The 11,934-nt window shown below is 31.5% G+C and overlaps 1 protein-coding gene across 2 annotated transcripts in view; it reads left to right on the plus strand.

Moving 5' to 3' along the window:
- The window catches only part of LOC127277101 (hemicentin-2-like), a 38,281-nt gene extending 28,381 nt beyond the window's left edge, over window positions 1-9,900 (plus strand). For both annotated transcript variants that reach the window (XM_051297930.1, XM_051297932.1), the window contains exons 4-9: window positions 668-819; window positions 906-1,050; window positions 1,799-2,092; window positions 3,785-4,174; window positions 4,648-4,959; window positions 9,177-9,900. In XM_051297930.1, the coding sequence (XP_051153887.1) occupies window positions 668-819; window positions 906-1,050; window positions 1,799-2,092; window positions 3,785-4,174; window positions 4,648-4,959; window positions 9,177-9,781 (1,898 nt within the window). In that variant the 3' untranslated portion in view covers window positions 9,782-9,900. The remainder of the gene's footprint in view (window positions 1-667; window positions 820-905; window positions 1,051-1,798; window positions 2,093-3,784; window positions 4,175-4,647; window positions 4,960-9,176) is intronic.
- Window positions 9,901-11,934: the final 2,034 nt, after the last annotated feature.

Raw genomic sequence — 11,934 nt, forward strand, 5'->3', positions numbered from 1 at the left:
CGAGACGTTTTTTTAAAATTTTTACACTACTAGGGAGAAAAATAACTATTTTTAAACCTATAGCAGTGTTTTCTTAACCGTAGGGAAGTTTTGTTTTAATTTTTTCTACTACTAGGGAGAAAAATGATTATTTTTATCCCTAAGGAATTGTTATTTACAAGCCTACGGAAATTTTTTAACATTTCTTTCACTATTAGGGAGAAAAAAAATTATTTTTAACCCTAAGGAAGTGTTGATTTCAACCCTAGGGAAGTTTTTTTAAATTTTTTTCATTACTAGGGAAAAAAAGTTATTTTTAATCCTATGACAGTGTTTTTTAACCCTTAGGGAATTTTTAAAAAAAAATTTGTACTACTAGGGAGAATAATGATTATTTTTATCCCTAAGGAAGTGTTATTTTTAACTCTAGGGAAGTTTTTTTAGTTTCTTTCACTATTAGGGAGAAAAAAAATAATTTTTAACTCTAAGGAAGTGTTATTTTTAATTCTAGGGACGTTTTTTTTAAATTTTTTTCACTACTAGGGAGAAAATAGGTTATTTTTAACCCTATGGAAGTTTTTTTTTATATTTTTTCTCTACTAGGGAGAAAAATGATAATTTTTAACCCAAGGGAATGCAATTTTAAGAGTAATTAAAATTTTCGTTACTTTTTTGTTAATTTCTGTAGTTAAGCCGTTGATGGTGAACATAACAAATAAAACTCCCCATTTGTCGGCCTTACGGACCTATGAGATTGAATGTAAAAGTTTGGGCTCACGGCCAAAGGCAACAATCACGTGGTGGAAGGGCAATAATCACGTGAAGCACATGGCAAGAAATGTGAATATCTCTCCCCATTTTTAAATTTTAATAAAATATTTGATTATAACAATTTTTTTTTTCATGTCACACTGACTTCTTTGTAGTTTGCAGAAAATGTAAATATATCAAGAAGTGTTTTGAGCTATGTTCCAACTATTGAAGATAATGGCAAATTTTTAACATGTCGTGCTGAGAATAATGTTATACCTGACAGCGCCCTTGAGGATAAATGGCTTCTTGTTATTCATTGTAAGCAAAAATATTAATTTATTTTTAATAGTATATTTAAATAAATAAATAAATAAATATTTAAAATTGTTTACAAAATTAAAAAAATTAATTAATTACTTTAACAAATATTTAAAATATATTTAATATATATATATATATATTTTTTTTTTTTATTAATATTTTAATATAATTAAAAAATATATATTTTTTATTAAATTTATTTTCTCTAATTTGTTTTTACATCGCAGTATTTTGCTATTATAACATTTACATTTCGTAATTTACTGTCTTCATAAACTGACTCGAAATGTTTTCTCGTAAACTTAGTTATATTTAAATTGCGCACGGGTTTAAAAGCTTTAATATATTATAAATTATACACGGGAATATATTTGTGTATAATAATGATTTATAAAATGATTCTCCTTTGAGTTGGGTACATTTTAAATGCACTATTCATTTAACAAATTCTTGCAAAAAATAAAAAAAAATCTATTGAAAATACAAGTGGTTTGTTCTCAATGTCTCTATCGATAGCCATATACCATTGAGAAATCCAACGATCTTCTATTAAATTTCAAGGAGTGTGAGTACCATTCAGTGAAAATCTGATGCGGATGAAATTCATTTTTGTCCACAAAAAAAAAAAAAAAAAAAAACTCTTTAATAATTGCATGGATAGTGTATTTCGTTCTCATGTTTTTTAATTTTTCAAATAAAATTTAATTATAAAAAAAAAAAATTTTAATTATAAAAATTTGATTAGATGTACCAGTGGTGACAATTCGACTAGGTTCAAGTTTACAAGCGAACGACATAAATGAGGGTGACGATGTTTACTTTGAATGTGACGTCAAGGCCAATCCAAAGGCCTATAAACTTGGCTGGTATAAGGATGGCAAAGAGCTTCATCAAAATATCACCGCCGGTATTGTACTACCTGGGGGACAATCTCTCGTTCTTCAAAGCGTGACAAAGAGTTCGGCCGGTGAATATTCGTGTATGGCAGCGAACACAGAAGGAAAAGCAACGAGCCGACCCGTCACACTGGAAGTGATGTGTGAGTTCAAAATCAATACCAAAATCTCATCCCCCCTCACACTACCTCGTCGCCCATGATTAATACAACCACCGACATTATAGAAATTACACAGGGACTATCGAAATCCCAAGCGGAAATGTGCTTCCAATGCTTTGCGTTTACAATCAATATCGGTTCTCTGATATTGGATTGTATTTCTGGATCAATGACGCTATTATCTCCTAAACTTTCCGCTTGGGACTATTGAGTTACTTTTTGTAACTCGTTAAATGTTGCCCTCTTTAAAAAAAAAAAAAAATAAATAAAAATATACCCTATAGGAAGATATTATTGGTAAGTCTTTTAGGGTTTCGTGGCCCAGGGCCTAAAGCTTAATGGCTTTATTCGCCTTGGCGTCCGTCCGTCCGTCCGTCCGTCCGTCATATATGGTAACCGTTTCCATGGCAACAGTTACTTACTATGTCAAAAGTTACTATGGCAACAGTTACTTTGGCAAAAGTTAGTTACTATGTCAAAAGTTACTATGGCTACAGTTACTTTGGCAAAAGTTAGTTACAATGGCAAAAGTTATTATGGCATCAGTTACTATGGTAACAGTTAGTTACTATGGCAACAGTTACTGTGGCAAAAGTTACTATGGCAAAAGTTACTATGGCAAAAGTTACTATGGTAACAGTTAGTTACTATGGCAACAGTTACTGTGGCAAAAGTTACTATGGCAAAAGTTACTATGGCAAAAGTTACTATGGTAACAGTTAGTTACTATGGCAACAGTTACTGTGGCAAAAGTTACTACGGCTACAGTTACTTTGGCAAAAGTTAGTTACAATTGCAAAAGTTATTATGGCAAAAGTTACTATGGTAACAGTTAGTTACTATGGCAACAGTTACTATGGCCATAGTTATTATGGCAAAAGTTACTGTGGCAAAAGTTAATATGGCAAAAGTTACTATGGCAAAAGTTACTATGGTAACAGTTAGTTACTATGGCAACAGTTACTGTGGCAAAAGTTACTATGGCTACAGTTACTTTGGCAAAAGTTAGTTACTATGGCATTAGTTACTATGGCATTAGTTACTATGGCATTAGTTACTGTGGCATTAGTTACTGTGGCATTAGTTACTGTGGCATTAGTTACTGTGGCATTAGTTACTGTGGCATTAGTTACTGTGGCATTAGTTACTGTGGCATTAGTTACTGTGGCATTAGTTACTGTGGCATTAGTTACTGTGGCATTAGTTACTGTGGCATTAGTTACTGTGGCATTAGTTACTGTGGCATTAGTTACTGTGGCATTAGTTACTGTGGCATTAGTTACTGTGGCATTAGTTACTGTGGCATTAGTTACTGTGGCATTAGTTACTGTGGCATTAGTTACTGTGGCATTAGTTACTTTGGCAAAAGTTAGTTACTATGGCAAAAGTTATTATGGCAACAGTTATATCATTTGTCCTTTTCTCTCTTATGTAAAAGCTTAACATTTACGATTAGAAATTTCATTTTAATAAAGCAACAAAAGTTGACATAACCTCAAAAGCCTTAATCACGATGCGCAGATCAAATGCGCATAAAATACAGCGCGCTTATTTTGAAATAATTCATATACTATAATTATATTTAAATAATATAATCTAATTGTAACAATAAAGACTTTTTTTATAGAAGAAAATAGTAATGTTTTTTTTTCTTTTTTTTTTTTTAAATTAAAGATTCACCAATATGCAAAGATGGATCATCAACGCAAGTTGTGGGTGCATTGAAACATGAGACAATCTCATTGGTTTGTGGCGTACAATCAAAACCACCGCCATTAACATTTCATTGGACTTTTAATAATTCTGGTGAAATGATGAATGTACCACCAACGCGATATACACAGGTGAAGTCATTGCGATTGATTACAAATAATTGGCATGGCTCAAGATTAAATTATACACCTGCAAATGACATGGACTATGGGACAGTTACGTGCTGGGCAAAAAATCGTATTGGTGTTCAAAAGACACCGTGTCTCTTTCAAATAATTGTCGCTGGAAAGCCATATACATTACAAAATTGTTCGGCCCTTCAGTCAACAGGACCCTATGCATTTCGAATGGGTAAGGGATTAAAAAATAATTTTTTCCCCATATCCTATATTATTATTATTATTATTATTATTATAATTATTATTATCAAAACCACATCATGTTCCATTGTCCTTCCCCCGTTTGTTATATCTTTTATCGTTTAGATTCACATCAAGTTTACCCCTGTCTTCCGTAGGCGAGGGTGTTATATATTTCAATGGGGGGTTGATTTGTCTTTGCTGATTCTTGTCTGACTATTAACGTCTTTTACCCACTAACAAATATGTTTTGAAATATATTGATCCAAACCGATGGGGTGAGAAAATTAGTATTTGTCTGACTGTCGTTGACTTTTACTACTTATAAGAAGAAAACTCCAATTTCCCATTTTTCTTTTTTTTTTTTGTAAATAATAGTAAAAAAATAATTAAAATGAATATTTCAATTATTATTTAGAATTTTATTGTTAACGATAACATGAATGTATAATTATTTTGCGACAGGGCATGACGAGTTTAAGACTCAGGATTCAAGAGAAGTTGACTGGTTAATCGTGAGATGTAATGAGGGTTTTGATGGTGGATTACCGTTGACTAGTTTTGAACTGGAAGTATTTAGTGAAGATAATGATGAGCATATGAACACGATTTACATAAATCGCACTGCAGGTTATCCTGGACCAATTTTCGAGATTTCTGGATTGGAGCCAGGCAGAAATTATAGGCTTTTAATTTATGCTGTCAATGCCAAAGGGCGCAGTGATCCTGTTATCCTTGAACCAGTCACATTAAAGGGAGTCGCAATGTACACCACTGGTAAGTATGATTTATAAATTTATATTAGTAAAAAAAATTATATTATTTAATTCACAGAAATTGAAAATAATAATTTCAAAAACTTTGTAAATTATTTATTCTGAATTTGTAAATTTCATATTTAATTGTATCGATAAATATAAAAATTTGAATTTGAATTAATTTCGCGCCATTTCGCGTCAGTCAATGATAGGTCTCATGCTATACGGGTTAGGTTACTATGGCAACTGTTACTATGGCAAAAGTTACTATGGCAACTGTTACTATTGCAACAGTTACTTACTATGTCAAAAGTTACTATGACAACAGTTACTTTAGCAAAAGTTAGTTACTATCGCAAAAGTTACTACGGCAAAAGTTACTGTGGCAAAAGTAACTATGGAAACAGTTAGTTACAATGGCAAAAGTTACTGTGGCAAAAGTTACTATGGCTACAGTTACTTTGGCAAAAGTTAGTTACTATGGCAAAAGTTACTGTGGCAAAAGTTACTATGGCAAAAGTTACTGTTGCAAAAGTAACTATGGAAACAGTTAGTTACAATGGCAAAAGTTACTATGGCTACAGTTACTTGGGCAAAAGTTACTATGGCTACAGTTACTTTGGCAAAAGTTACTGTGGCAAAAGTTACTATGGCTACAGTTACTTTGGCAAAAGTTAGTTACTATGGCAAAAGTTACTGTGGCAAAAGTTACTATGGCAAAAGTTACTGTTGCAAAAGTAACTATGGAAACAGTTAGTTACAATGGCAAAAGTTACTATGGCTACAGTTACTTGGGCAAAAGTTACTATGGCTACAGTTACTTTGGCAAAAGTTACTGTGGCAAAAGTTACTATGGCTACAGTTACTTTGGCAAAAGTTAGTTACTATGGCAAAAGTTACTGTGGCAAAAGTTACTGTGGCAAAAGTTACTATGGCTACAGTTACTTTGGCAAAAGTTAGTTACTATGGCAAAAGTTACTGTGGCAAAAGTTACTGTGGCAAAAGTTACTATGGCTACAGTTACTTTGACAAAAGTTAGTTACTATGGCAAAAGTTATTATGGCAACAGTTACTATGGCAAAAGTTACTGTTTACTATGGCTACAGTTACTTTGGCAAAAGTTGGTTACTATGGCAAAAGTTACTATGGCAACAGTTACTTTGGCGTTATTCGGGCGATCAGCATTCGTCTAGAGTTTAATCTCTTTCATTTTTGTAATAATGTAACAAAAATTATTATTGTTGAACAATGGCATATTCTTTTATGAATTATTATTAATTTTTTTTTTTTTACTAATACTTATTTTGCTGAATATTGATTTTGTAATTTTTTGTCGTTACTAATTCAAATTAAGAAAATAGTTAAAAATCAGAAAGAATAAAAACAAAAAGGTGGAAAAAAGTAATTCAGAACAATTGATATGAGCAAGTGTTATCTGCTAATGAGATGCAATAACCTGTTTGCCGCTTGATTTGCAATAATTGCATAATGCATTCCCTGTAACCGTTTATGTTCACATTACATCAATTTAGTTTCTGATTAGTCTAGAATGTAAATGTCAGAAATTATTAGAGAATTTTTAAAAAAAAGAAAAAAATATTTTTTTAATTAATTTAAAAAATATTCTAATTAATACTTAATAAGTAAATTATATATTTATTATTCGTTTAACATTTAGCAAAAGCAGAGAATTATTTTTTTTATTCCCGTTCATGGAAAATAAGACGGATTCTATGAGGAAAATTCTTTTCCTGTCGAGTAAAAATCATATATGATGTATGATGGTTCAACCTACTTTTTTTTTTCCAACGAAGAATCAATTTATCTTAAAAAGGTGTGGTGTTTTTTCCTCGTTCTGTGTCGTACATAAAAATAACGAAAAGAAACGGAAGTTCTTTCCTTTCACGATTGTAAGAAATCTCGTATTAAATTTATTAATAAAAAAGTTATATATTTTCGTATCATCCATCATTTTATTTATATATATATATATATATATATATATATATATATATATATATATATATATATATATATATATATATATATACTGTAGGAAAGCTTCCCCCCTGAATTTTTAAGGTTATGTTCGTATTTTAGCTTTGAATTAGGTTATGTTATGTTCCGGGAAAAAATCGGCTAACATAACCTCAAAATTAGGTCAATTAGGATACATGGAGAGAAATTTGTAGGAATATTTACCGTGCTGCCACCTTAAAGTGAGTGCAAAGTACATTCTGTCAGTTTTTACTGTGCTGCCTTCTGTAATGCAAAATTGTAGAGGCAGCACAGTAAAAACTGCCATAATGTACTTTGCACTCATTTTCAGGTGGCAGCACGGTAAATATTCCTAGAAATTTCTCTAAATGGTTATTTTTCATAACACATTTTGTATATATATAAAAATTATATTGGATCGTTTAATTATTCATTTATAATAGGATTTATAATTGTGCGCACGTGTATGCCAATGGAAGGTTGAATATTAAGACATTACCAACACATTAAGGTTCTATATAACAGACATCTCGAGAGTTGTTCGGTTGCTTGGCCACAATGGGTCTTTTATATTATGATTAATTACCCAAATGAGAATGAGTGAGGGAGCTTAATGAGCCAGTGACGCCGTTGCACAAGACGCCTCTTTCCTTCTCTCTCTCTCTCTCTCCCTCTCTCTTGTATGTTTCTGCGGATTTTGAGAGGGATTTACCATATAGGTAAACTACAAAAAAAGAAGTTAAAATTTATCTCCAAAAATTCATAAAAATCCAACTGTTTTGAAGTTGTAGCTAAGAGTTAATTTTATAAGGAGTTAATAAGGTATTTAATGTTAATTCACTTTTAGAGTTAATTTTTAACTCCCGATTAATTTCTTCCTCAAATTTTTGAATACATATTCAATGTTCTATATCTCGATCAGCTTCACTCTTATTCTTCCATACACTCGAAAAGCTTTTCCAGCGGACTCTGAATTAAAATCCCATAAAGCCGGTGGTCCCTTTCCTCGCGCAGGCGGCTGTCTCATTCGGTGCGCATTTATCGTCTTTAATTTCCATCCTCATGGATTATTCATGACACACCACAAGAATCGGTTTGTATGTGAATTTCTCCATTTGCAGTGTGTGGATGCTCATACATGAAAAGGTGAGTACGTGAAGAGACGCGGGGGTGGCGAAGAGCATCCAGGATGAGGTTGCAGGCTTTCTCTCTTCAATGCGAATATATATATATATATATATATATAAATATATATGTATACCTTTTTGTAGAAGAAGGTGACAAGGGAGGGGTTTGAGGAAGGAAAGAATTTGGGGATGAACAAGCGAGTTTTGGGGACAACCGCACGTCCGTACGTCTGTCCATTTTCTCTTTCTCTCTCTCGGATATATCAAGACCCCTTGCTAACGAACCGACGCGTTTTCTGAATTCCAAATTCGGAAAGTTGAACGTCTGCCCATCAACGTTTTGTGGATCGTCCCTCTTAATCTTTGCTTCCGGAACCCTGTGTTTTATATCCAGGATCCAATAACAAAAGCGGAGAAACCGAATTCGGTTACCGGACACGTTTCAGATATTATACCGTCTCTGGATTTCATAGAAAAAAAAAAAAAATTGTCACGGACATTCCTTAAATCCACAAAACAGAATTGGACCTAGTCAGTTAAATGAAGTTAGGTAGCATTTATTTATCGAAAGAATCTTGATTTATTCATATTTTTGTTTTGTGAACTATAGTATAGTCGAGAATGTAGATGTATAAAGTTTGAAGAATGATATTTAAAATGGAGAAGTTGGTTTCTTTTTTTTTTCAGTTCCAACCGCGATCTTCATTTTTCTGCACTTTCTTACGCTCTTTACAATTCGAGAAAGTTTTCTCTGTTTGACTTGGACTTTTTATCCTTGGAGCGCTTTACCGTTTCCGGACCTTTTTCTTATACCCAGTTTGGATGACCTTAAACCCTTACCTATAGGAGTCAGTGAAATCTTTTCACTTTGTGGATATCAGTGGAAAATTGCTTCCGTTAGGAAAAGTCATAATATATAGTTTCAGAAAACTTTCTATATTTTATTATATTATAAAAAATTCTCGAAGATAATTTTTTTTTTTTTTATTTCACAAAAATTGTGAATTGAAATGAATTTATTTTTAAGCTTTAATGGCGCTAAAGTTTTGCCAAGTATACATAACATTTTCCCCTCTCATCTCTAAAGAGAATTCTCCTCATTTGTTCGCAGGACGTGGAGCATCGGAAGAGTCATCCGACTACAGTTTGCTCGTTGCCTGTTTTGCCGGCGGGCTAACTGCCGTTTGTATTCTAGTCGTTGGTATCACGTTGACTCTCTATCGTCGGAACCATTTTATGCAACCCATGAAGACACAAACACACATAGTTCATTACGAGTCAAATAATGAAGATTACAATTCAGTATCGCCAATTCAAAAATCATCAACAAGACGTGAGGAAAAAAATTCTTTAAACATTGTTGAATTGAGAAATAATAAGGATCAACACGATACAGAACCACCTGATGATGATCCCGATGTAATACCAAATAAAATTGTTGAAAGAAGGCCAGATATTTTTCAGCCAAATTACACATCAACACCGGAGAGAATTAAACAATTGGAGAAATCGGAAATTTTCGATTATTCAACATCAATGAATCTTGTTGATTCGGGAATGACAACAACGACAACAACAACGGAAAGTTGGATATTTCCCCATGGTTATAGAGAGAGAGCGGAAGAATTGAGTCCTGTAAGGCCGACAACACTTCCGGTTCATCGTAGCCATGATATTTATACAAGGAGTTTGCGTGTTCAAGAAAGTTGTATATAAATCTCCGTTTTTGCATTCACATCCCTTTCATCTTTCATCAATGGCTAAGTTTTTCAATGATATTGTACAAGATTCGGTCTGTTTGTACATAGACAATAAATTTCATTGTTAAAAAATCGAAACAATTTTTTGTTTTTTTTTTATCTTTCAATCTTCTTTTTTTTCCAGAATTTTCAAGATTCTACAAATTTCTAAAAAGGTAAGTTTAAATTAACGTAAAAAGATCAAGTTTTGTTTAAATTCTCCGATGAACCATTTTTTAATTTAATATTTCTTTTCTATTGCTTAATTTTTTTTTTTTAATACGAAAATGTAAGAGAAAATTGAATAATTCTATTGAAGAATACACAGTTGAAACGTTATTTTCTCTTTTTCTCTGATTTATATTTCATTCTATCGTTCGCTGGCCGCTTTTGTTCAAAACTTCGTTAGATGCCCAATGCCCTTCCGACCTTTGAAAGCCTGCTTCGATTTCCTCGAGGGAGAGATTTTCTGTTCAGGTAGATTATCGGTCTTCCATTTTCTCGATCCATGAGAGCCCGATCGAGAAATGGCAATATATATATATCGACAAAAAAAGACGATAACGATAAATCATGAAGGTGAGGGTGTTCTAAGACAACGTGTATATAGATTCCAAGGACTTCTAACACTGTAACAAACACACCGGAAATAAACTGCTGGCAATCCGGTAACATAAGGACGCGATTGCTCTCTTACTATATATATATATATATATATATATATATATATATATATCAGGAAGAGCGATGGAATCCTTTTGCAAAATGAGCTGTCGTTTCTAAAGTCGGACCTGTCTTATTCTTTCGTTTCCACACTGAAAAGGATGACAGGCCATAGGATCTCAATCCGCCTGACATTTGACAGTTTTCGTAAACAACTTGCAATATTTTTGCCTCTGTGAACTGAACAGGGAAATAGAAATCCTTCAATGTAAATAATATTTAAATAAATTTATTTTTATTCATTTTTTTTCCTACTCTAAACGAACCAATAAATTTGTATCAAAATTTTAATTAAAAAACTAAATTGAAACGAGGTTATAAAATAAATGATTTATATTTGTAGAGTAAGGATTTTCCCTTTCGGAATGTTTAATAAAAAGTTGAGAAAAAATTGGATCCTTGGAAGGAATAAAATAACATAAAAAATGTATTGTTTATTGTCACAAAACAAGAAACGACGTTTCGATGACTTGATTCGTCATTATCTTCAGGTTAAATCAATAATTAGTTGAACCTTTACATTTTAGCGTTAGAAAATTTTATTTTGCTCAGTCTAAGCTGGCACGTCAGGTTTATAGACCTGGGCCGAGATTACGACAAGCAATACTGCTAAATTAGCAAACTGCTAGTTGGCAATATCAGTTATATTCACGCGGGAAAAAATATTGCTACCGGGTGTTCGATAAAATTTTGACAGCTAGTTTTAATAATAATTTGGTTTTGCCTTCTTCATTTTTTCGTTTAAGATTAATAAAAGAAAAATACAACAAATTTATTGGTTTTTCATTAGAGACTTATTTATTTTTAAATATAAATAATTCAAATAATTCACTTTATTGTTTTTACCATTACTAATAAAATAATACAATTTAAAAATTTTTTTTACAAATATGTAGTAAAGTTAATAGACATAGATTTATAAGTAATTAAAAAAAAGACTTTAAACATTTCATTTCATAAATATTGTTAATATGATAGTAATATGATAGTAGTAATATAATTATTTTTATTTAATAAATAATCATAATATTTTCGAGAAACATTTCATTATTTATAATTTATTTTTTATTATGGTTTAATATATTTAATTGAATAATTATTTCATTTTGATTCTTTTACGTTTTCATTTAATTATTTATTATTTAATCCTCTATTTTATTGTACTTATAATAATTAATATCTTATAAATGATTAACATTTTTCTTGCTACCCTGTATATGATTAAGCAATTGAAAATGGTTATGTTGCATGAAATCTTTCAATTGTTTTCATGATCACTGCTATCAATCCGAGCAATTTGACAAAAATTTGGTGTCAATTTGCTCGTTTTTTAGATTAACTTGATTTTAATTTCTATTGTATAAGCTTGTACTTAATTTTTTTTACCAAATAGCAATAAAATGTGAT

This window comes from Leptopilina boulardi, unplaced genomic scaffold, assembly GCF_019393585.1.
Source record: "Leptopilina boulardi isolate dan_hultmark-lab unplaced genomic scaffold, ZJU_Lbou_2.1 LbouV2_165, whole genome shotgun sequence".
Classification (NCBI taxonomy): Eukaryota; Metazoa; Arthropoda; class Insecta; order Hymenoptera; family Figitidae; genus Leptopilina; species Leptopilina boulardi.